The 26,517-nt window shown below is 38.7% G+C and overlaps 1 protein-coding gene across 2 annotated transcripts in view; it reads right to left on the bottom strand.

Annotated features, from left to right (window-relative positions):
- pkn2b (protein kinase N2b) overlaps nucleotides 1-26,517 on the bottom strand; it is a 50,861-nt gene that overhangs the window by 3,248 nt on the left and 21,096 nt on the right. For both annotated transcript variants that reach the window (XM_017479760.3, XM_017479759.3), the window contains 19 exons: nucleotides 19,832-19,977; nucleotides 16,153-16,276; nucleotides 14,957-15,111; nucleotides 13,520-13,730; nucleotides 12,358-12,543; nucleotides 11,647-11,756; nucleotides 8,283-8,426; nucleotides 8,060-8,135; nucleotides 7,521-7,698; nucleotides 6,074-6,215; nucleotides 5,203-5,339; nucleotides 5,002-5,077; nucleotides 4,766-4,857; nucleotides 4,393-4,569; nucleotides 2,820-2,882; nucleotides 2,666-2,742; nucleotides 1,243-1,385; nucleotides 225-332; nucleotides 18-98 (listed from right to left, as the gene is read on the bottom strand). In XM_017479760.3, coding sequence (XP_017335249.1) covers nucleotides 18-98; nucleotides 225-332; nucleotides 1,243-1,385; nucleotides 2,666-2,742; nucleotides 2,820-2,882; nucleotides 4,393-4,569; nucleotides 4,766-4,857; nucleotides 5,002-5,077; nucleotides 5,203-5,339; nucleotides 6,074-6,215; nucleotides 7,521-7,698; nucleotides 8,060-8,135; nucleotides 8,283-8,426; nucleotides 11,647-11,756; nucleotides 12,358-12,543; nucleotides 13,520-13,730; nucleotides 14,957-15,111; nucleotides 16,153-16,276; nucleotides 19,832-19,977 — 2,426 coding nt within the window. The remainder of the gene's footprint in view (nucleotides 1-17; nucleotides 99-224; nucleotides 333-1,242; nucleotides 1,386-2,665; nucleotides 2,743-2,819; nucleotides 2,883-4,392; nucleotides 4,570-4,765; nucleotides 4,858-5,001; nucleotides 5,078-5,202; nucleotides 5,340-6,073; nucleotides 6,216-7,520; nucleotides 7,699-8,059; nucleotides 8,136-8,282; nucleotides 8,427-11,646; nucleotides 11,757-12,357; nucleotides 12,544-13,519; nucleotides 13,731-14,956; nucleotides 15,112-16,152; nucleotides 16,277-19,831; nucleotides 19,978-26,517) is intronic.

The following is a 26,517-nucleotide window of genomic DNA, read 5'->3' as shown; positions in this document are numbered from 1 at the left end:
ATTCAAACGGAGCGTACTCTAAAAAACGGATGCTTCTTCACTTCTTCAGCGTCTCGCTCTCCTGCACCGAGGCGCCGCTCGGGATTTCTCCTCAACAGCTGCAGACAGATGAATAGAACAGTACACGGACATGAGAAGTCGAATGCACACAACGTTTTCTAAATGCACAATTCATTTTCTCATTTGATGAACCGGACTCGGGCTGGGGTTATATGAGAACGTACTCGTCTCATTATGGAGATCGCCTCTGTGGAGAGGAATCGTGGGTAACGGACTTCATCGTTGACAATACTATCGAACACCTCCTCTTCATCATCACCTGGAAATGGAGACTGCAGGCACAGGAGAGAACAAAACCAAGTGTCAGGAAGATTCTGCGTGCTGTTACTGATCGTTGTGATGTTACTGGTTGTACATGTATTTTCATAATACAGGTAAAAGGTTTTCAAAAAATTTCCCTTTCATAAGAAATTGATTGCGAGATGCAGCTTAAAACTGACTAAAATATATTCTCATTACTGAGTTACTACTAGTTACCAATGTTGGGTCTATTATTTACTATTATATAATGGCTGTGAAAATACTTGCTTCTGATTGGGTAATTTCTTACATAGCCTTTAATGTAGAGCTGGTCAGAAATGTTTTTAGAGTTCTAAACCAATACTCCAGATATGAGATACCTATTCTAGACTGAAACTGTAATATGCTCATTTGAATAATTCAGAAAGGAAAAGGTTACTTATAGGTGGTAATACATGGATTTAAAAAAAAAAAAAACGTAACCATGACACTAGTGATGGAATTGTAGTCTAGTGATAGTTAAATGATAATGATGTCAGCAAGTTTGCTATTTTCAAAGTCAAAGTCAAATTTGTCATTCCTTCTCAATCGCAGACGTTTCTGCAGGACACGGTGCTACATTTATCACATTTAAATATCATTTGTGGGTAAGCAACACAGCCTTCTCTTTTATGCTGCCAAAGCCACAACCACAAAAGACATGCTAGAATGTCTGATTGCTAGTGCATAATGTTGGTGGTCCACCTCATTCCCCTTTTCACAGCCCGAGTTAGTCTCTAAGCACATAGTTTTTGATAGCTGCAAAAAATGTGATAAGAGCATTGCCAAACATTACTAATGGTGTTTTGGCTTAAACCCCACCCCCCCACCGACTTTTCCATTAAGCCTGTTGAAAAGCTTAGCTAATCAGTTTCTGGGTAAATAATTCAGTGAAATTCTCACCTCTCCAACCAACATCTCAAAGATAAGCACACCCAAACCCCACCAGTCCACGGCCCGTGTGTATGAAGTTTCTGTCAGGACCTCAGGAGCCAAGAACTCAGGAGTGCCACAGAATGTACTCGTGCGATCTCTAAAGCCCATTCCTAAACATGGTAAGAGGAAAAACAGCCAGCAATACGGTCAGTGTTACAGAAAAGTAATTCAGGTCATACACAATTAATCCACACATTCTGATTCAAGAATTAAACAGCAGTGTGGTATCAGTAAGGGATAATCTGCAGCTCGGTGTGCATTACACAATTTTTAACGCAGTGGTCAGATCTAGAATTCTGCCCACTTTAAATCATACAGAGATAAAGTAGTGCAATAAGATTACATTTATTTGAATTAATTATAAGAAATAGTTATTAGAGGGAGAGAGAGATGGATAGATATATAGATATTGTGCATGTATGTTAATTATCGGCATCTGTACTACTACTGAAGCTGTGAGTTTAAATACAGTATGCAACTGTAGCTGTATGTTACTATGGTTACAGGTGTTTATAGGCAGCACGTTAATTTAGAATGGTGATTAAACTGACTGGAACTACCTATGCATTATACGGTATGAACACACCTTCCAACCAATCAGAAACGAGTATTCAGACAGACCATAGTTTATACAACAGTTAGTTCCAATCTACTAATTTAATTTGTTCAGCAGCATTCCAAGAGTGGCTATATTATCTATAACCCCACTAGGATCAGTCCGCTCGTCTGTGTTCGCCACATAAAAATTCCACTTCCTCGATCGAACCAGTTACTACAGTAGAGCTAGCAACATCACCACCAGACATGGCAAGTTATACTTTTCAGGAATATAAACTTTTGGCTCATCCGATGATTATGAAAAGGAAGAAGGGACGCCAATTTTACCGATGCACCTTTAATGGGAATGTACAAATCAATGTGAGCTAGCTAGCCGACATGCTACAAAGTGAGTGTGGATTCTTCAGGCTCTATTTCCGCCACTTACTTGATTTTAATTCCTTGTTTATAAAACTGTTGTATAAAAGCAATATCACACTGGCAATCTTGTGCTTATACTATGAGCAGCTACGGCACTTGCCCTGCGGATTTGTCACTATGGCCGAATCACAGCCATACCTATATTCAGTATAATGGCACTCTTACTCATGCGATATCGCTTAAATGAATCACCAAGCATCTTAAACAGTATTACTTATTAGTAATCTGATGACAATTTCCTTGTTAAGAACCAAAATGGTCAGAGTTCTATGAGCTACAGTATCAGAGGCATTGTAGGTACTTAGGGCCTTTATTTGAAGATAAATATTAATGATTACATGAAAGTCATGAGTACTTTTTAAAGTATTCCAGGTGCCAAGATAAACCAGAGGGCACAGAACAGCACACTTACCTTCTTTGCAGAGCCCAAAGTCAGCAATCTTTACATATCCTTCAGTATCCAGCAACAGGTTATCCAGCTTCAAGTCCCTGGAGGATTCAAATCATAAAATCACATGAATACTAGTTCAGAGGCAGTGTTCAGATTGTGTTCGAATGAAACATACCTGTATACTATTTTATGCTCGTGCAGAAACTGCAGACCCAAGACCACACAGGCAGCATAGAATCTGCAACAGGAAAAACAAGTGGGGGGGGAAACAGCATATTAGCAGATAGCATTTTCTTTAGTATTATGAGTAATGACTATGGTACTCTGGCCAATTTTGAAGAAGCAGTGCTGTCAGGGACTGCAGCCAAACATTAACTTATGGAAAAAGATCATCACTTATCTGAGAAAATTAATCCTCCATCCAATCCTGAAGATATTTAACCGATTTTTAAATAAATAACTGTGCAAAATTGCAGGGATAGTCCACATGAAGAAATGTGAATTTGAACGTGGAATTGTAGATATGCGACAAATTAAAGGGAAAAAAAACAAAAACAAAAAAAAACAGTGACTGCCATGTTGTATGAGACACTTTATTGGTACAGTCTTTGTCCACTTGTCAGTCCTTTCAGGATTTTGCGATAAGAGAAATTAATCCAAAATCAAAGAAACTCCGGAGAAGGCACTTGCAATTTTTCTAAATTACGGCAGTATTTTCTGCAGATTTGGACCAAGACGTGTCATGTGACGTCATCACAATGCACATTCAGCCAAAGCGCCTTCCCTTCACGTGTGTCGAACATGAGTACAGGTCAAAAGGTCTCATTTGGGCGGGTGTGGTTCAGGTGGTAGAGCGTGTTGTCCACTAATCGCAGGGTTGGCGATTCGATCCCCAGCCCAAGTGTCCTTGGGCAAGATGCCGGACCCAAAGTTGATTCCGATGGCAGGCTAGCACATTGCATGGCATCTCTACTACCATTGGTGTGCACGAGTGTGTGTGTGTGAGAATGGGTGAAAGAGAAACAGTGTAAAGCGCTTTGTAGAACCACTAAGGTTAAAATAAAAAAGCGCTATAAGTGCAGACCATTTACCAACAAAGGGCAGTGCGAAAGACAAAATTTCATGCAGTTGCAATTTCTCCAATTCAAGAAGTTTTCCACAAAAAAAGCCACAGTAAAATCAAGCATTTTTGGCTGTCAGTACCGCCAGCCCTCAGTACCATTCCAGTGACGTGTAGAATTCTGTTCTGGTGGTTTACGAAGACACCATAATATAATTAATGTATATTATTAGCCAATTGCTTTCCAGTACAATCTGATACAACTCTAGAAAAAAGGAAACTGATCTAAACTATAGTTATAAGTCTGTATGAAATGCAGTTTGAGGCATATAATCAATGTGTTGGCCGTATATACTGAAATCATTCTGGGTGAGTGATTTCCACTATTTGTTAGCTTAGTTAGTGCAAAACAAAAGAAGCAAACTACATTTGGAGTAAGGGGGAAAAAAAACAAAAACAAACAAACAAACAAACAAACAAAAAAACGGGTGAATAAAATATTTGGCAGAACTTTTCTTCAATCTATTCCTGTGTCTTGAGTTTCTATTACATTACATTTGACAACAGGTTATCCCCCCCCCCCCCCCCCCCAGAAAAAAACAAACAAACATTCCCATACATTTCCAGGTCTGACAATGAGTGGTTGTAGATTCTGTACTTTCGTTCAACAGTGAATGTGGTCACTCACATTGCACGTGGCTCTGAGAACACGTCAGCATGGATGTGCATCATCAGGTCTCCTCCTGCTGCATACTCCATTACAAAACACACATGCTCCTTGGTCTGGAAGCAAGCAAAGAGATTGACCAGGAACGGGTGCCGGACACTGTTGACCGTCTCGAAGATCCTCTTCTCACACATCAGACTGTGGAACAAAATGCATCTCATCGTCATGTTGGAAAACTGGCGCACACGAGCCATTTAATCAGACTGTCCAAAGTCAGCAAGGTGGATTTTTATTATTCCTTTTTTTTTTTTTTTTTTTTTTTTTTTTTTTTTATAAACTGTGCAAGAGCTCAATACCATTACGTAAACCCATTTTTCTGACTGGTCATTCTTACCTGTCAACTTCATCACGAGCAACAATATCCCCTTTCTTCAGAGCTTTGATGGCAAACATTTCCCCAGTGCTCCTGTACTCTGCCAGTAAGACCTGTTGAATAATTAAAAAGACTTGATTGTGGCAATGAAGCTCAAACACAAACACACACAAGACGAACATAAATAATTCTTCTGACTAGTGTTCAGACACAACACACTCAGTAAGGTAATGTACAATCCATTAAATGGCTTTTACCTTTCCAAAGTGTCCACGGCCCAGAACAGCCACACAAGAAAAGTCTTTGAGACTGAACTGGACGTCCAGCTCTTCCCTAAAAAAAAAACAAGACAGACAGTTAGACTTGGTTAGAAATAAAATCCTAAATCAATACAACATAATGTTTTGATGGAATTAAGCTGTAAACTGTGTTTCCAGGTGAACACTGGGATATCGCACCTTGGTTCAATATGGTGTTGCTCGGTAAGCTCTAGATCAGGCTGCTGAATTTCCTCTTCCACTTGATTACCATATTCCGGCTTGGACACCGTACTGTTCCGGCTGTCGTTCAGGAAGTCAAATGTGGCTAATGCATCCTGAGGGTACAAACCATTTACAATCAGGGCTAAAGTTTACACATCCCATCACAACCATCAACAAAAACACACCACCACATAACCCAGCACATACTGGAAAAGTGTTCTGTATTAGAATAAACACTTTAGCACAAGGAGATTATGCGGGCTTTCACACTGGCAGTTTAGTCTGAAACAGAGCACAGTTTGCATGAAAATCTGGTAACGTGAAAGCTGTTGCGTGGACCGGAAGCGCACCGCGGTACTGAACCCGAGACTACCTGTAGGAGATGGTCTGAGTTCAGCTGCACAGGAACTGTGCTGCGATTCCTGTGAATGTTAACGCAACTCATACTCGGGTCCACACTTGTTCAGGAAGTAAAATTACCTGCGCAAGTGTTTTAGCCGATGACGACATCATTAGTTTCTGCAACACACGTGTACGATGAGTGGCAGGGGAATGCTGTGGGACACAGAAGAGGTCCACACTGCTGTGCATATTATATGCTGTGCATAACAGTACCAAAATAATTAAAAAATATATATATATGGTGAGTCGCATTGTTTTTTCCATTCGCGTTTCTGATGACGTAAGATGAACACAAATGCACCACGGTTCAATAGAATCAAGTGAGTCTGAAACAAGATGTGCCTAGTGTGAAAACCACCTCAATGAAGCAATTAATCTCCTGTTGTGCTTTCAACTTTGTATATTGTAGCTGCATCTATGACACGTATTTCAAACAGTTCATTACCTGCACCTCATTTCCGTCAGGGATTTTTTCTTGTGATGGTGGTTCTTCTTCCTCTTCTTCGAGCTCAGCAGCAGGGGTGGGGTGGCGTTTTGGAGGAGGGGTGGCACCTTTGTCAAAGTCTAATTTGGTCACGGTCGTATCACTGAGAGAAAGGGTCACAACACAACACTGCTGACAACATGCCAATTTCCATTTTAGTCCTGGCCCCTGGCTGTGTTTGGGTCTGGAGTGTTTCTAACCAAACCAGACGCTTCACCGAAGGACAGCTCATTAGAGTATTCAAGCACAGATAAAGACAGGGACTTAAATCACATGGACATCTAAACAGAAAAGGCTTACTATATTTTACCCACAGCAATTGAGTAGCCTTCAGCCTCTCTCTTTATTCAAGATAAAGAATAATTAATATGATTCATTCAGAAAAACGAGCGGTCCTTTTCATGAGGACACATCTAAATGTTTGTATTTGGTCGTGAACCAAACAAAAGAGCAAAGTATTTATCTGAGTGCCTACTGTGCTGTTTCATAGATAAGAAAGGATCTTATTTACGGGGTCAATTAACTCTACAAATATGGGGTTACTTCACTTTGATAAGTCAATATGGCCATGTGTTTTAAAAAGCACTGTACTATAACATCAAATTACATAAACACATCATTTGTGATGTAGGATGGAAACAATCCACAAAACATTACTGCCAACTAAACAAGTGAAAAATGTTTTGCTTGAACTTGTCAAGCCATGCTTGTGTAAACAGATGAAAAATGAAGCGAGAATGGTTAACCATAGTGGTTAAAGTTCTGTGTCAGTGTCCAGAAGGTTGAGGGTTCAAATCCCAGGATGGCCAGAAAAATCACAGTTCAGCCCCTTAATCTAGTCTCATAACCCTCAAATGCATGCGTGTTGCAATCCATTTCACTTTTCGTTTTCACAAACATTTTTCCTGGACAAATATGACAAAGCATGACTATATCTGGAAGACATAATGGAGATTATTGGGACATCATCCCAAACATACTTTTAAAGAAACACAAACAATGTGTCTATAAGTCTGTGAGATATTTATAAAATCAAGTAAGCACAGTAACATTTTGGCTAATATATTATATATATATTATATATATATTATATATATATTATATTTATATATATATATATATATATATATATATATATATATATATATATATATATATATTATATATATATATATATATATATATATATATATATATATTATATTATATATATATATATATATATATATATTATATATTATATATATATATATATATATATATATATATATATATATATATATATATATATAAATATAAATATAAAATCACATTCAAAAAAGCTGAACTGTGCACAAACACAAACAGGATCAACACCAGTGATAACCTCATGTGAACGCAGGGTTACATGGTGTGTACAGGTGTGTACCTGGACAGAGACGGCGAGTCAGGGTGGCCGAGGATTCCCGCTTCAGGGCTCAGCGCTGATCCGAGCCCAGTCACCTGAGGATTGAAGGAATTGTTGACTGATGGGACTGCTCTTCTCATCAAACGCCCCCATGTGGCAATGTTGATGTTCATCTGAGGTGCACGCAGGAATGTTTTACCTGGAGAGAGAAACCCAGAGACACATCACACCGGACGGCAATACAGCGTAACATTACGGTTGAAGCAAACAACGATAACGTTGGTCACTTAATCTAATTTGCGTAAATGAGGGTCAGCGAGAGCTCAGCCGTTAGGGTTCAGTACTAGTCACAGCATGGTTGTGATGTCATATCTTACTGTTATCACTGGATAAAAGGATCTGCTGGATAATAGACTACATTTGAAGGGACCTCAAGTTAACTGATAATGTGTACAAAGTGTCTGCTAAAAGTGTCTTTCACAAGAGGGCAAAGCAAGTTATGACTCACTTAAACTTACCATGACAATCAATCATGGACTTATTAATGACTATGAGCCTACCTTGCTGTTTTGAGAAGATTTTCTTTTGCCTTTGTAGCTTTGGTCGCCTCTCGATGACTGGATTGAAAAATGTAACCTGGGTGGAAAATGAAAAAGATAAGTAAATACAGAACAACTGGACATATTTTGTAATGCTCATCATGCTTCATTAAGGTAGGCAGGTGTGTGTGTGCATGAGTGTGTGTGTGTTTGCATGTGCACGTAAAGACAAACATGACTGCACCTCAGCAAACAGAGTTCCTTGAGGCTCCAGGTAGAGGCACATGCCATGACGCTGGTTGTCCAGGAAGTCCTCCAGCCTCAGGAATTTGACGGCACACAGAGCCCGCCAGTCCCTCCAGTACACAGAGATCTCCAGCTCACGAGACTATGCAGAAAATAAATGTAAATAAATAAATAAATAAATAAATAAATAAATAATACACGCAGTACAAAAACATTTCTATGTGGGTTTGAAAAACAGTCAATGCCAGGTACAGTGTATAACTTTATGGATATAGAATTCCCGGTGAAACTCTATAACACAACATTTACACACACGTAGATTTAAAAACGAACAGATTAATAGTAAACGTTCTGAAAAAACAGTTTCTTATTTTTATTTATTTATTCATTATTAATATGGTAAGGATTTATATCCAGCAAAAGCCTTTTGTTGATCAAGTGCAAATTATTGTATTACTTTCAAATTATTATATTGCATTACATTGAGTTGTCAGTTAAGAAATCACACAAATAGGCTCAAGAACTTGGGGGCTCATGGATAAATCTGTACATACCGGGATAATCAACTGGCAACTGCTATAATTCCTTGCAGGATGAAATATGTAAGTATAACAAATACATAAGCACTAGAAAGGAACAATCACTACAGAGCATGAAAGAGATGAACTAAGTCAAATCTGTGGCACGCAATGCCCAAAAGTATGTGGACTCCTGACCATCACACCCATACGTGCTCATTATAAAACCATGGGAATTAACATGGAGCAGAGTTTGCTGTTGTAACAGACACCACTATTCTGGGAAGGTGTTCCACTAGAGTTTGGACTGTGGCTGGGGTGGTGTGTGCTCATTCAGCCACAAGAACAGTAGTGAGGTCAGGCACTGTTGTCAAGTGAGAAGGCCTGGGGTATGGTCAGTATTCCAGTTCATCCCAAAGGCGTTCAGTGGAGTTGAGGTCATGTCTCGGGCCACTTGAGTTCCTCTACACCAACTTTGGCAAACCATGTCTTTATGCATAGGAGTAATGTCATGATGAAAGAGGTTTGGGCCGTTTAGTTCCAGTAAAAGGAAATCTTAATGCTACAGCATACAAAAGACATCCTTGACTACCGTGTGCTTGCAACTTTGTGGCAACAGTTTGGGGAAGAACCACATATGGGTATGATTGTCAGGCATCCACAAACTTTTGGTGTATTTCTTGATGGGCATTCTAATGTGAGTTAGGGGACACTGGATAGAGGTCAGTGATTAGACAGTGTTTAAAACAAGGCAAAATAAGAAAGAAAAAAAAGAAGCTGTAAATGAACATTGGATTGTGATTGCATCAACCACAATGCCTCCAGAGGGTGTCTGACTCACACTGATTGGATCTCAGGCATTTACTAAATGATCTCACTTACATTTATTCATTTAGCAGACGCTTTTATCGAAAGGGACTTACAAATGAGGAAATACAAGTAAAGCGATATATCAAGCAGAGAACAATGCAAGTTGTGCTACCATACAAGGTTTATCATTGAGTTCTAGAGAAGCAAAGTGCACAGAGCAGAAGTGTAAAAGCCAGAGTAATTTTTATTATTTATTTATTTTTATAAATAAAGTGGGGGTTGGCATTTCAGGGGTTAGTTAAGTGCTCATGGAAGAGATGGGTCTTTAGCTGTTTTTTGAAAATAGTGACAGATTCTACTGTCCAGATTGAGGTTGGAAGTTCATTCCACCACTGAGGAACAGTTAGTGTGAAGATTCTGGAAAGGGACCTTGAGGCACGCTGAGTAGGCACTACTAAAATGTCGGTCGTTAACCGATCGCAGATTGTGTGAGGGGACGTCCTTGAGGTTTACAATGTTGAGATAGGGTGGTGCTGTTCAGACAAAGTCTTGTACGTAAGCATCAAGGGGTTAAATTTGAGGAGGTGAAGAGGGGTGTGATGTGGGTTCTTTTAGGCGTGCTGCTGCATTCTGAATCATCTGAAGGGGTTTGATGGAGCCATCTGGGAGGCCTGAGAGTAGTGCGTCGCAGTAGTCCAGTTTTGAGATGACAAGAGCCTGGACTAGTAGCTGTGTAGCCTGTTCGGTGAGACAGGGTCTGATTTTCTTATCTAAAACAAATCTGATTTGTTATACAGCATGAGCCTACAGGATCGTGCAGTTGTTGAAATGTGGTCTGTGAAGGTCAAGCTGTCATCAAGTCACCCCAAGGTTCCTGGCTGTCCTGGTTGGCTTGAGTGTGGTGATGTAGTAATGTATTAAAATAAAATTCTTTGCATCAGGCTAGCATTAGAGTGAAAACATTATATGATCGTGTTTTTTTTAAAAAAAAAAAGGGGTTCCAAGGGTTTTTGGATGCAATTCTAAAGTGAAATATTACAACTTTAGAAAACTTTTCTTTCATATTTTTTTAGCTGGGGTTTTAAGGCATTATTTTATCATTCAGGCAGGTAACAAATCAGGACAGTGAGCGTCAGGTGCAAACATTATGCTAATATATTTGTGTAAGTAATTGTGCGTGTGAGTGTTTGAGGGGATTGTGGCAGGAGTTCAATCAAACAATTAATACAAACAATTAATACTAATACTAATAAAATTCCAAATACTAAGGCTCAATCTTTAGTTCAAGCACTTTATAAACTCAGCAAAACAACTGATCATGTTTTCCAGAACTTATTACATTTCAAAAACATTACCTTAAGTAGGGCATGGTAAGGTGATATAATGGTGCAGCGAGTAGTGTTGGTGTTTTACAGCTACAGTTTGTGTGGACTTTGGCATGTTCTCCCCATGCCCACACAGATTTCCTCACACCTCCCCACAAACATTGATAGGAGACTCTAAATTACCCCTAGGTGTGAATGTGTGTGTGACTCATCCATCCAGGGTGTAATCCTTCCATGTGTCCAGTGTTTTCAGGATAGGAGCCAGTATAAAGTGTGTACTCCAGGTGAAAGGATAAATGACAATGTAGGTGTTTCGAGTACATTTTGCGAACATTGAACCTAGAAAATGATGGACATCAGCTGCTATCGCAATTGCTGCAAACGCAACAGCTGGTTGTCATTTATGACACACAGCTGCGGACGACAAGCCCATCTTCAACAGAGAGAAAATAAACAAAACTAATGTAGGCTGTACAGTAAAGTCACTGGTCAATCTGACATCTGCCATGCTGTCAGCAGGCCAACTTCCCACATTCTACTTAGCAGGCTTATATGAATGCTGACCATACGAAATCTGATCATAATGCTCACAAAACACAAGCGGTGATGATGTACATCAATACCAGGTGATTAGATCAGCTCATTTGTCATCCAAATAATATCCAGATACAGCATCACATGTTAAGGTGTGCATGGAGTATTTGATTACCCGATCGAGCTCCAGTGTGAATTTTTGGTCCCAGGACTGATTGCTGACTGGTTTCCAGCTCGTCTGCCCCACAACTGTGTTGTCCAGTTTCAGAACAGCGCTGATCTCATCTGAAGATACAACACAAACACTGCATCATACATTGCTCGGAATAAAGCCATACCGAATGCTTAAGTTGTGGTCCATCCAAATATTTAAAATTTTTTAAATTGAAGTCTGATTTTGTTTCCAATAGAACAGTAAATCGGTGCCTTCAAAATGGCTCTACTACTATACGTACATACAAACACACACACACACACACATATATATACACACATATACATACATACATATATATATACACATATGCACACATTTTATATTTTATATATATATATATATATATATATATATATATATATATATATATATATATATATATATATATATATATATAATGTAAATTAAATGTCCCAAGTTAGTCTGTTACCCGAGAGACATACTATTGCGTTAGATAGCTAGCGAAATTGGCACTTCAGTCAAGTGCTGAAGCTTTATATGGAATATTCAGACTTTCACTTGGGATATTCTGCCTTTTCTTTCAGAAGCATTTAGTCACTAAATGCTAAGATTTACAATGTTTTCCAAATGCACCAGCGTTAGAAACCCTTTCCATATCTCCATCAGTCATTTTATTCCGAGAAGGAAGAAATGCTGAAGGCACTCAACTGGACAGCTCGTCCGCTTTGGAAAGGTTTCTGCTGCTGCCTGATTTGTTCTTGTTTGTTCGGCTCATGAAGGAGGAGCGTGTTTCACTCGGGCTCCAGCCTGGCAGGGACACAGATGCTGCTTTAGACCGGCCTGGAACATTCTCCAGCAGATCCTGACAGCCCATGAGCCTCACCTCCAATGTTCCTGTACACAGCATACACAGACAGAGAAAACAAAAAAGGAATTACTAAAAACAAGGTCACAGTCTATTCTACTGAATATTACTACAACTGATTAGTCAATATTAACTGTCGATCATAATCCAGTGACGCGTCTGCTGAGCTGCCATGTTTCTCTAAATTTTCTCAGAAGGAACGTGCAAAGATCTCACACATTCACATGGGCTTAGTGTGTTGCTAGTGTGTAAAAAGTCAACTGTGATTCACAGTTAAGCCAGACAGCTGACTGTCATCCTCATACCACTCCTGCAAGTTATCAAGACTAACAATACATCAGTGAGAACACTACTAACTGCTTGTCTTCTATTCCAGCACAAAAATATCTGCAATCATTATAGCTCCAAGTAGACACTGATGGCTAACGAGACAGCCTGGTCAAAATGAAAGCTTTCCAGGCACATCGTTTCTTTTCAGTGATGGAAGATCTAGTCTGCCAAATCACATTATGATGGATCTGTTGGAAGTTGTGAAGAGTTATTCAGTTCCCCCAAACCAAAACCACTGGCTAGACTTCACTTTTGGGTCATTCTCTTCAACTACAAGTCTGTAGTTCTGATGTCATTTCTGCAATAACTTGAGAACACCCCCCCCCCCCCCCCACACACACACACACACACACACACACACACACACATACACACACACACACACACACACATACACACACACACTCACTCACTCACTCTTCTCTAATGCCTGGGAGTCCAAAAATAACAAAAAATAAACAGTACTCTAGATAGACCATTATAAATCAATGTTTGTAACTGGGACAGCACGGCTTTGAAAACGTAACTATTTTAGAATTCCTCATCATGGTATACCTTCACACCCTTTAGTGTACAAGCATCACCTCGAGCAGGAATGTTCATCTGATTGGTGGTGGTGGAGTGTGTGTGTGTGTGTGTGTGTGTGTGTGTGTGTGTGTGTGTGTGTGTGATTACCTGTGAGAGCTGCTGGTTTAGCCACAGTGCTATACTGGTTGTGAGAGGAGATGATGCTCTGGCGTGGGCTCTGAGGCGTCGCCGCCATGAAGAGCTCATCTGAGATCAAGCTGGCCTTTGGGTGGCTCTGTGGTAGCTCGCTCAGCCTCTGCTCCAGAGAAAACCTCAGCAGGTCCAGCTTCTGACTCGACTCGTTAAAGCGTGACTGGGCCTGAAGTCAGACTTAGATCAGTTATGTCACTGGCTCTGCATCAAACTAACACATTTATACATTGATTAACATATTGCCATTAGGGCTACAACTAACGATTATTTTCATAATCAATTAATCTGCTGAAAAATTTTTCGATTATCCGATTAATCGGATGGATACATAGTGTAAGTGTAGAGTATATAATTTGGGAAACAACTTTAGTGTTTACTCTCCTATGCATGTTTTCAGAACAAAAGTAACGCAACGAGTAAACATTCCCCATGCCACATGCAGAACGACTAATCAGTAATGAGATTCATTAGCAATTTTCATAATCGATTTTATGGATTAGTTGTTGCAGCTCTGCCACATTCATTACTTTTTTTGTTTACTGTGCACTTCATTTTCTTATACACAGTCAAGAACTACTTGTATTTCATCACTCATCATTCTTTACTGAAACAGAATATTCTGGCTCGTTCTTTACTGTAAACAGAATATTTATACAGAGTATTTATAATGATGAATTTGAGTGGAACTGTATAATACAGGCACATTGGAAGGTCACACAGACATCAGGTTTCAGTGCAATACTAAAGTGTTACATTGAGAAATAATGGTCTTTTATCAACATGTCATGAGCCAGACACTAATGTCTGACTCATATTCCACACAGTGTTGTTACAGCATCAGTGAGAATTCACACTGCAGTGTGAACAACTTTTCTTTCCATTATGCCAAGACTGAAGGACAAAGAAACCCTGAACGTTTCTCAGCCATGATGCGTTTAATATCCAAACTGTGCTTTATGAAGCTCAAACAAGCAAACATTGGACAAACTAGTGTAAACTAATCTGATGCAATTACACCTGCATCCTATGCCTGCAATCTATCACATCTAACAGCTCAAAATGCTTTATATTAACGCTATATAATCAAAATATTTTCAGCTTATCATTTGATAGTACTGTTGTTTTTTTGGTTTGTTTTTTTTAAACAATTTGTCATCACGTTCGAATTTCTGGTCTTTTATTTACCCTTATATCGACTAAATGTCATTCACGTTAATCGGAATTATATGATGCAATTTTATTTTATTTCATTTGTACTTTGTTTGCATATTTGTGCACATGAAATGACTTGCAACTGAAACAGGTGAAATGAATACAAATATCGAATAAATGGCTCGAATATTATTATACATTTTTGTCATGAAAAATGAGACAGTGGTGAATTGAACACACCTCTGAATGAGCTTTTTTCTCCGTGACTTTCCCTGAACCGAGCAGCTTCATGACGTTCTTGGCTCCCTCGGCCACGGCAGACTCGATCCGGAAGTGATGTCGCAGCTCCTCCAGCCGCAAATCCAGAGGACTGATTATAGACTTGTTTGTAGGCACTGCAGGGTCAAAAGTCACCAACATTAGCTTCATACAGTCACACAACGCTTCCTATAAAACCAGGCAGTTAAGATTTGAGGAAGAACGCAAACATTTCAACAACTATAGTGGTGAATGTAATGAATGTACAGGTTCTGTGCTGTAAACAGCTCTCATTTTAGAGGTTGGACTAGGAGTGGGTGATATGGCCAAAATATTGCATCACAATATTATCGCATTGCCATGCTACACGTCACAGATATTTTTTTTTTTTTGCTTTAGTAGACATCTTTGTAGAATCAAATCGATTACACCCCACCTTTTTACCTTGACCTCATTTAAGTTTTGTCAGTCTCATAGATTTGAGAGATTTACTTCCCGTGAGGACAATGCTACCGCGTCTGTAGGTGTCCCGTAAGGACAACGCTACCGCGTCTGTAGGCATCCCGTGAGGACAACGCTATTGGTGGCTTTTAGAGGAGTGTTGTTGCAGTGGTTACACTCAGATTTATAAAAAAAAAAAAATTCTGTAACCACCAGAACCTTGGCGTCAGCTGTCTTGGGTCACAATAACACAATCGCATTTGTGTGATCTGAGGCCGCGGAGCTTAACTTCCAAAACAATAAATTATTTTACAATACGTCTGTGACAATAAAATCGAGCTGAAATCTGTACAGTGTAAATGGTTAAGGGCATCATTAACACCCTAGCTAGCTAACTGGCCACAAGGAAAATAAAACCACCAAGACCAATCACCCATCCTCACTGGTCTCTCTTTCTTCAGCATAGTAACACACATGTATTTACATCCAACATCTGGGGAACACTCATATGAATGAGAAAGTCTGTGCAGAGACCTTACTCAGCTGGTTTGAACAAGAAAGGTTTCAGGCTAATACATGACCTGCTTTTGAAATGTTTAACTGGTTGTCAGAAAAGAATAAGACTCCTGTTCAAGGTGAACCTTAAATATGGCTGCATTCAGAATGTCCCATCTATTATGTGACTAACGTGTGAGCAGAACATGAGGGTTAAGAGTCTCATTAAAAGAAAACTTTACCTTCATTGTTCTCGTAACTCGTCTCATTGGTCTGACTCGCTTTGAGGATCTGCATCCGGATGAACTCGATTTTGGTCTTGCTGTCCTGGAGCATTTGCTGGGCCATGGCAAGTAGCTTACGATCCTGTAAAGGAAAGGAAAAGAAAATAGAAAGAAGCTTTACTTTCATCTAAATCCTGTCTAGTTCAGAAATAATGCATTAAGTCTCATCCTTGTACAAAAGGTGCACACACACACACACACGACTGTAATGCCTTCATGCGTGTGTCTGTGTAACATTAAAGAAATCAATTTATTTCCGAAGCCACATATTTCTCATGTTTTGCTCGTCATCACACCGAGTGCAAAGATCACGCTGCTGTTTACGTCTAACAGTACACAAGGCCAATGAACGCAAATATATGTCAGACATCTCTGAAGTGCTGCATTTCCATTTAACAGCCATTAATGCGAACGTCACCTCAGAAGCCTTACCTGCAGGAAGTGCTTTCCACTTCCACAGGAAGTCCTGCATGTGTGTTCCTCCATGTTTCACCACTATTAGCTACCCATAAAACAATAAAAAAATAAATAAAAAAAAAAGAATTGTGCAACCTGATCAAAGTCAGTTGAGACATTAGTATGTAAATGTTTTCAAAAATGTTCTTGCACTTGTAGCTAGGCAACTGCCAATACTTCAAATATTAGGCAGTTATTTTGATAGAAAAATGATCATGCTTTATGATATTATCCTCGCATTTGGATTCCCTTTTGCTTCCTCACACCTCATCAGTGCTAGAGTGTTGTATACGGAAATGCTCAGTAGCTTCTCAGCTTAAATGAACAAACGCTAATTGTACAACAGCGGTAAAGAGACTGATGAAACCAGTCCTAAACATAATAAACAAAAACATAAGTGCTATTTACTGTTTTTCCAGGCGCTATAGCAACAATAATATTCCTATAAATCTAAGCTTACATACAGTGGACATATTATAAATGCTCCAAGTCCCATTCATTAGCGGCACACACACACACACACCATTCACATCACTCAAAGAGGAGAATATAAAGGGCTCAATACATGACCGAAAGCCCTGGTTGTCTTTTATGCCAAGTGGACACGATATGATTTTCAAAATCCCAAAATCGCTGTACACTACATGACTTATATTCATTTGCAATCTGTTGTTTTTGGATGCAGCGGTGTGCACACTATATGAGTGATCACAGATGAGGCCAACATGCACTACATCATCCTTCAGTTGGAAGCTCCCCTGATCCTGATCCCCAAATTCCACTTTCATACAAAAATAAACATGAGAGCTATCCATCCGTCAAGAGTAAGCGGTTTGGTGGCGGGTTCTGCATATGCTTTTTGTACTGAAACAAAAAAAATTAAAAATACAAGAAAAATGTCGAGGAAGGATTGATTATGGAGATGCAACCAATCATTGTTATGAGAGAACAAAGAGGTGTTGAATTCAATTCAATTTGATTTGTATAGCGCTTTTAACAATGGACATGGTCGCAAAGCAGCTTTACAGAAATAAATACATTCAGGACATACATTTTAAATGTATGAATTCATCCCTAATAGAGTAAGCAAGAGATGTCCGTAGCAAAGAAGCTCAGACGCTATTATAACAAAATCAAGAGGAACCAGACACAAAAGGAACCCATCCTCATCTGGGTGACACCGGATAGTGAAATCATAAATAAATCCCTCCTAGGACGGTGTACTACATGGTCAAACGGTGCAATTGTATAACAATGAAAATCATTATAGTTTTCACATGAAGCCTGTTTTGCTGAACTTCTCCACTGTTCACTGATGGAGACCAGAGTGCATGACCGTTCGTGGCGATTACAGTCCTAAAGCGATCACGGCATAACTGTTCATATGAATTGAGGTCCAAAGCCATCTTCATGGTCTTTAAGTAGTACAATCCTCAATAATCTTCAGGCTGTCCATATGGAACCATCCTCAGCAGCAGCAAATTATTTCCAATTAATGAGAAACTCCAACCAGAAGTAGGAAATCAGGAGGGGCCGGGCAGGTCCGGAGAGCAGAAGGGGTCAGGATCACCCCCCTGACCCCTGTATTGCAAAGAAACAGTTATTTTTATCATCAGGAATCATGTTTTTTTTTGTTGTTGTTGTTGTTCCAACCAACCATCTTACAGAACCACACAGACGATTCAAGATGGTTGAGAAAATCAGGTCGCTAAACCGCTCACACTGCATGCAGCCCTTTGACGCGGAGGTGGCAGGTTGTCACAGATCCCCAAATAATGCTGCATTCAATTTACCTCAAAAGTGGGAGGTCGGAATTTCAGAATTTATGACCTCTGTGCACTCGAGCTACAAAGTGTGTGTGTGTGTTTGTGTGCGGGGAGGGGAGGACGACGACGACGACGACCTTTTGTTAGCAAAAGGCAAAAGTCTTTTGTTAGCAAGCTGGTCAGCTAATGTTAGTGATAAGAGTGATGTATATTATTCTATGAAATCATCATGTCATATTTACCTCCTCAAGACAGTGAACTGTATAGTCAAAGTTATACACTTAACAAGCTAATACTGTAGGTCTGTAAGTCGATTGTGTAAAGCAAATATTAGTATGGTGTTTACTTTTGATGCTGTTAGTAGCCTTGTTATTTTGAAGTCACTTGCTGAACTCAAAGTTAAGGAGACCGCCCTGAGATTCTGAGCATGGATTCTTAGTTTTTTCCCCCCCTAGTCAAACATCGGAAATTCTGAGTTAAGTGTTTTAAGTCGAATGTAGCATTAGCCTGCAACAGGGAAACCGGGTAGCGTGTATTAAATTATTATTAGTAGTAATAATAGTGTATTAAATTATTATTAGTAGTATTAAACTGACCCTTAGTCCTATACTTATTTGCTGTGGAAAGAGCTGAGAATGCTAGGAAACTGAAACAAACTTCCTTATTTTCATGACAACTACTGATGTTAGTTTACTTGTGCCTTTAATTTAAAAATAAATAAATAAAATAAATAAAATAAATAAATAAATAAATAAAAATAAAGAAGAAAGAAAGAAATTACTTTCTTGAGTGACTAAAGTCGATCCAAATCTCACTAGCCAGTAAGAGAAAAACCGCTGTTAAGCCCCGCCCACAGGACAGATTTGTGCAAGAATGACGAACGTAAACTTGCAGAGTTTAAGCGAAAAGTTTGAAAGCGTAAACAAACACTCCAGTAGTGCATTCTTAAACCATGATGAGAGAAACAAAGCTTAGAAAACTGGTCGCAAAGAACGTTGTTCATTTGAAGACTATGTTAAATTTGCCACCGAGTTCCGTTTTCAGTTTCAGTGGGGTTTTTTTCCTCTCATCGTATATTTTTATTAGTTTCTTGAATAGTTATGCTCAAAGCGTTTGGCACAAGTTTAATTCCATACAATAGGCCCATGAGCTGCTCTTGTCAGTTTCCTATTATGTTGTGCATCTAAAAAGTAATTTCCCCCACACATTACTGACTCGCATCTGTTTTCAGTTCATTACATACAGCCTGTCTTAGAGATCAAAATTAGCAAAATCTTCAGACTGTTTGTTCTAAAATAGCAGCAACATGCCACTTCACATCATCCAGGAGCTTTCAAATCATCCACTTCATCATTAAGACTCATGCACTTCATCACCCCGACACCCAGTCCAAGAGCAATTCAGAAGCACACTACCTTGTAGGAACCGTTGGAGTACATCTGTATCATATTCTCAGCACCTTGCTTCACTTTGAGCTCGATGTCGTTCTGCTTCTTGAGTGCGGCCAGGCGACTGCTGTTGGTGCTGCATGGAGTGTCTGGAGTCAAAGGGCACTCTGAAACTGAAATGGATAAATAAATAAATAAATCACTCAAAACAGAGGTCAAAAGTACGTCATAATTTACAGTTCATTTATCACACAGACCTTGGCTGTGAGAAATAAAATAGACTATACCATAAGGCTGCTTTCACATATTTTCCCCTCAAACACTAGCACAAACGTTTTGGTAACACTACGTGAAGTGGCTGCAAGGCGGTTTTTTTTTTTGGTCACAGGGTTGTTCAACTTTTTCAGAAAGAGCCAAGTGACAAGTGTTTATTTTAACTTTTTACTAATTAGGATGCAAGTTTGGGGGAATAGAAAGAAAAACCAAACATGGAGAAAAGAGCATTGGCTAAATGATTTCAATATTCCATAAAATAATTTGTCAGCGGGCACAGTGGCCTACTGGTTAGCACATTTGCCTCGCACATCCGGGGTTGGGGGCTCAATTCCTGACTTAACCCTGTGTGCGTAGAGTTTGCATTTTTCAACCTGTGCTTCGGGGCTTTCCTCCGGGTACTACGGTTTCCTCCCCAAGTCCAAAGATGTGATGTAGGCTGATTGGAATGTCTAAATTCTCCGCAGTGTGTGTGCAACTGCGCCCTGTGATGGGTTGGCACCCACCGTCCAGTGTCTCCCCAACATCCCCTGAGATGATGATGAGGAGAATAATAATAATAATAATAATAATAATAACAATAATAAATACCTTAGATTTATATAGTGATATTCTAGGCACTCAAAGCGCTTTACATTGTATGGGGGGAAATCTCAACCACCACCACATCCATCTGGATGATGTGACGGCAGCCATAGTACCGCAGAATGTCCACCACACCCCAGCTACTGGTGGAGAGGAAAGGAGAATGATGTTACCAATTCAGGGAAGGATGTTATTGGGGGGGGCCATGACCGATAAAGGCCAAATGGGGGAATTTCGCCAGGCCACCGAGGTTATACCCCTGCTCTTCACAAGAGGTGTCCTGGGATTCTTAATGACCACAGAGAGTCAGGACCTCGTTTTAACATCTCATCCAAAAGTCGGTGCCGTTTTTTTTTTTTAAAGCTCCAGGCTCCCCCAAGACCCTGTGTAGGATAAGCGTTATAGAAAACGGATGGATGGATAACAACTTGGAAGCAATCTATTGTATCTTTATTACTACAACTAATAATTCTAATTTAGATAGCAAACTAGGATAATCAGTCAGCCAATATAAAAGGCTGCTGCTATAAAAGGCCTTTCTAATGTAACTGTATTATAGAGAGGTACACTTCTCCAATTTTTTCAGCCATACAAATTGGAATGGTTCTTTAGTGTAAATGTACATTTTATGTCATGAAGGAAACTCTGAATGAGTCATTCATTTTGTTAATGAGTCCTCCACAAGCTACCTTTCACTATAAGAGATTAAACGTTGCATGTTGCTCCAAAGTGTGATGCTAATACAATTACTTCACATATGAGTAGATGCAGACAATATGTCCACACCAACACATTTGTACAGGATTCGCTCAAAATGAAATGATCTAAAACAACCTGATATAAAAGGGAACTTTAACCTCTATAAAATGTTTATTCTGTACATTAGACAGACAGCGTTCTTTGTACTATATTATTACTTTGTGCTTTGGCCCATGAAACATTTCCCCTTACAGTTCAGGCCTCAGGGCCAGGTTTCCAGACAGGGATTAAGCTCAGCATTAGACTAGAGAGCGTTTATAAACGAACAACCCCTGTGACAGTGTAATTTCGTCTAAGACGTGGATTAACCTGTGTCTGGAAGACTGACTGAAATTACACTGTAAAGCGCCGGACGATATATAAACAAGTCTGAAGTCAACATTGCAAGAGCGTGACTTTATCAAGGCAAGAAAAGTTAAAAAAGATTTCACACAGCAAAGTCGAAGCTAAACAGTTTATTTCTAATGCTGACTGTTATTCAGGGTTATAAAACTGGGATATTACCTGTACCTTAACTGATAATGTTTTGGTTTTTTGTGGTCACATTAAATTGTATAAAAGGGTCAGGGCCAGGATCAGTACAGAAAGCCAGAAATGTTCTTGTGTTCACTGGAGTTTGGTACATTTTTGCAATAAACAAACAAGAGCTGTCTACTTTTCAGCCCAACAAGACTTTTTTCATTTATTCACCATTTTAACTGTTCAAACAAAACTCTTTGCTAACTTAAAAGATTCTGGGAACTATATTTTGCTTTGAAAAGTGTCATATGTTGTCCCAGCCCCCCACCCCCGTATTTTTCCTCAGGTAAACATGAATGAATGTTTTTACTTAAAGTTTCTCATTAAAATATTTCTCATTAATAATAGCTAATTAATAATAAAAATTATACTTAACCCTGACAGATAATGTTCCAACTTTAATAACCCTAAATAACAGTCAGCATTAGATATGAACTATTTAGCTTTGTCTCTGTGGTGCGAAATGTGTTAGCTTTTTTTTGCCTTGCTAGTTTAATATGTTAATTTTAATAATAATGATGATGATGATTCTAGCACTGAAAGTTGGTTTTTGTTTTAGCCGAGAATTCCGGTTTCGGTGTAATACTGTACCGAACTTGGGCTTTCTACACAAATGTAATTGATTAACTGTAAGCAAATTTCCACATTAATGTTCTCGAGTAAAAAGGGGCTAGCTTTCTTATTTTAGGCAAATGTGAAGGAGGAGGACACCAGTAACTGCTGAGAAATTATAGATGTGTTTAGAAGCCTGTGAAAGCTTGAAAAAATTTTTTTAAAAATTGTGCGTGCGAGCAAGCGAGCGAGAGTGAAAGAAAGAAAGAAAAAAATTAATAAAAAGAGGGCGCGTGCGTGCAAAACCTGCCTTCAGCAGAGCACGCACGACTCGGTAAATAACACACCGATGGAACACCTCGGGGGAGAAAACAAACTGAAAGAGGGGGCAAGGGAAAACACGAGAAGGAGGTTTTCCAGACAACACTTCGACCTTTCTGAACACCACAGACTGGAAAATTTAGTTCAATGTTTAAGACTGCACTTAACCTACTGTGAACACTGCGTCAGCGTTGCATGCGCTTGACCTTTGAACTTCCTGACATGGTGTAGATTACAGGCCAAGAACAAAGATAACAATTTTCACACTCTACTTGGCTTTTCCTACACCATGAACTACCCACAAACTCACACAGGCAACAGAGCTCCTCGAAATCCCGGGTGATGAGATCATGCGCTCGTGTCAGGACAAGCACGCACAAATACACATCTAGAAGTAAAAGGAAAACTTCACCTTCATACAGGCCTACCATCTGATATTCAGTGAGACAAATATGTAATATAAACTGAATGAAATTCTTCATCATGACAATCCAAAAATACAGCATTGCCAAAGTTAAACAATCACAGGCTTGCGAGATCATATGCAATAAGCCATTGTAATAACGTGCACCCTAACTAACATCGACTGACTACAGTATCGCCTATGGCTCTGAGGAGGAGAAAAAGGGAGTGGCCAGACATACAGTATGTAATGTGTGTCATGTACATATTACTTCATTACATCAGAAAAAAAACTCAACACAACAACAAAACAGTACAATGACAAACTCAATTGTAATAAACATTATAAACTTATGAAACAAAATCTTCCGCCATCGCCTTGTCAGTCAGCTCGCCTCACTCTCGTCACGTGATAAATGAAATCTGATGATAATGCCATAGCATCTTAAATATAAAATTCAGTATGAGAAGTTCATTTCTAGCACGTAGCAAAACCTAAAATAAACAGTGGTTGAATAAAAAAAATATGCACTTGGTATGAAGAAAATGGTACTGCATTCCTGTTTTTAACTCGATAGGTCTTATGACAGAAAAGCAGAAAAAGACCTTTACCAGGACAGTCAAGGTAGAGGTGAGAGATAGTCATAATTATAAGGAACAACATTACAACTACCAATTTAAAATTTATTTATTTTTTTTTTTTAATGTAAAATATATAAACGGTGAACTAGGATTCAAAAATGAACCAGGATTCAATCATACAAATACAGAACGTCTAAGAGGAATAATTGTGTACACTATAAAGTATGTATTTGGCTGATAGAGTTTAAATTTGGCTTAAACCGTCCGCACGAACCATCTCAAACACTTTACATTTCCATTGTGTAATCTTCATACTTGTATAGAGATAGTTAAAAAAAAAAAAATAATAATAATAATAATAATAATAATAATAATAAAATTTAAAAAATAAAAAAAGGAGAGAGAGAAAAGAAGCTGCTTATAGACAAAGAGATTGGTGTCAAATCTCAGTCAGGAGCAAGAGAGTTTAAAGCTTCGACATCCAGCAGTACAGGAAAAGATCAAACAAGGAAACAAACCTTTTATTTGTTAACAATGTTTCAAACGTTAAATGAATGACAGTTGAGTGTGAAGAAACAGAAACTAACTGAGACGAGGCACTGAGTCACTCATGCTTGCATTACAACTTGTTCTCTTGGTAAATATTACACAAGTAACAACACTACTACACCTGAGAAACAAAGAGTGCTTTCATGAACTGGTCAAACGAAAACAGCAAAACAGAAAGAGTAAAAATAAAATAAATAAAAATCACTCTTATTCCTCACTAATGGCAATCCTGTGCAAGTGTTAAAGCAATGGAACTTAATTAGCTTAGCGGTATGAAATGAGCACCGATACCTACTTTAACCACCAAAAAATTCTCATATTAAAAATTACCGTTACTTTAGGGGGAAAACCTTGAACTACATTCAGCTACACATTCCAAAGACTGTGGACATTTTAAACCTAGTAACACTCAAAAGAGTCATGTAAGAAATGAATAACAGCATCAGCTGCAGGCGGTGTGTAAAATGAAAGTGTGGAAATTACGCTGCACAAGAAAGCCGTGTCACAAAGCTGGTGTCTTTCTCGCTGAGCTGCTCATCTTCGCTGGACAGAATTACTGCCACAGAAATAATAATTAAGTAAACATGTCTAGTTGCACTGCATATTCAACTAAAATTTAAAGGCCTTTTTTTTTTTTTTTTTTTAAAGTTTTTTTTTGTTATTTCTTTGTTGGAAATGGAAAATATTGATTGATAATTCTGGTCTAATTTAGTCATTTTTAGATTTGAGCTGGTGTAGTTTTTTGTAGGGTAACGTGGAGGCAGTGACGTTTTAGTAGTGTGTCAGATGTCCATGAATGTTGTACAGTTGTTGTACAGTTTATCTTTGATGCAGGTGATTATTACATCCGTTTACCAGTCCCTCCAGGATTTCACGACTGCAGAAATGAACGTAAAATCAAGAACACTATGTAATATTTGTTGGATCCTGCAATTTTTCAAAATTACTGCAGATTTTCTGCAGATTTGGGCCAAGGCACAATGTGTATTCAGCCAAAGCCCTTTTCGAGTCACGAGCATCGAACATGAGTACAGCTAAAAGGTCTCATTTACCAACAAACATCTCTGCGAAAGACCATGCAAAACTATTTCACGTAATAGCAATTTCACCAATTCAAGTAGTTGCAAGAAACCTCAGTAAATTGCACCACAAATTAATTAAAAAAAATAAAGCCACAGCAAAAATCAAGCATTTTTGTCCACAACAATAGAAACTCTGTACGGACTGGTTTACCAATTCATGTTTCATAATGTTTGCAACACTGCTGCCCAGCACTGTAAGTGTTTTTCGGATTTTGTAAACAAATACGCATCATTTTTACACTTAATACACTCTCAGAAATAAAGGTACCAAACTGTCATTTTGCTTGTCACTGGGGTGGCACCATCAATGGTATATCTTTCACCTTTAAGCTTTTAGATCAAAGCTTAAAAAACAAACAAAAAAAAAAAAACAATAATAAAAACATTCATCACTGATCCTTAAAGTCCAATCATGTTCCTTGAATTGTTTTTAAACGTATAAACACATTCCAGAGGGACAACAGATGTACTTTTGATGGGATCACCCCAGCAACAGAAAAGTATCCTTTGGAAGCTTTACGACTCAAGAGTGTACATTAGACATGATTTAATTTTTATTACTCTTTTACTTTCTATCCAAGATAAGTTTCATTAGCAAGAACGTAATTTCTCTCGATCTGGTGCATAGATTAGAACTGGTTTATTTTTTGCTTTTAGAAAGCCTAGGTTATAAATAAAACCCAAACACTGCACTGTTTAAATCTAGCCAGATATATGTGGATACTTTGCTGAGTAATTTGTTGCTTGCAGAATTGTAGGGGTTAAAAAAAATAAACAGATTTACACAAATGCACTGATTTTCAGGAAAACCTGGTCAGAGCAGTGATGTGATGCTAAGCTTCTAAAGCTAAGCTATCTTCCAGTAGACAGGCATGCACGAAGTGGTGTATTCTGCACAGGTGTTAGTCTGTACAGGGTTTCGCTGAGTTTTTTTGTGATTCTTGCAGACAAAAATGCTTGATTTTTACTGTTGCTTTAAAAAAAAATAATAAGTGCTTTTAAAGTGCAAAACTACATGAATTGGCAAAATAGGAACAGTTTTTTGCAGTGATGTTTGTTGGTTAAAATGAGACCTTTTAGCTGTACTCA

This window comes from Ictalurus punctatus, chromosome 11 (assembly GCF_001660625.3).
Source record: "Ictalurus punctatus breed USDA103 chromosome 11, Coco_2.0, whole genome shotgun sequence".
Taxonomy (NCBI): Eukaryota; Metazoa; Chordata; class Actinopteri; order Siluriformes; family Ictaluridae; genus Ictalurus; species Ictalurus punctatus.
The sequence above is the reverse complement of the archived record's forward strand: the minus strand, read 5'-3'. Positions and strand labels throughout refer to the sequence as shown.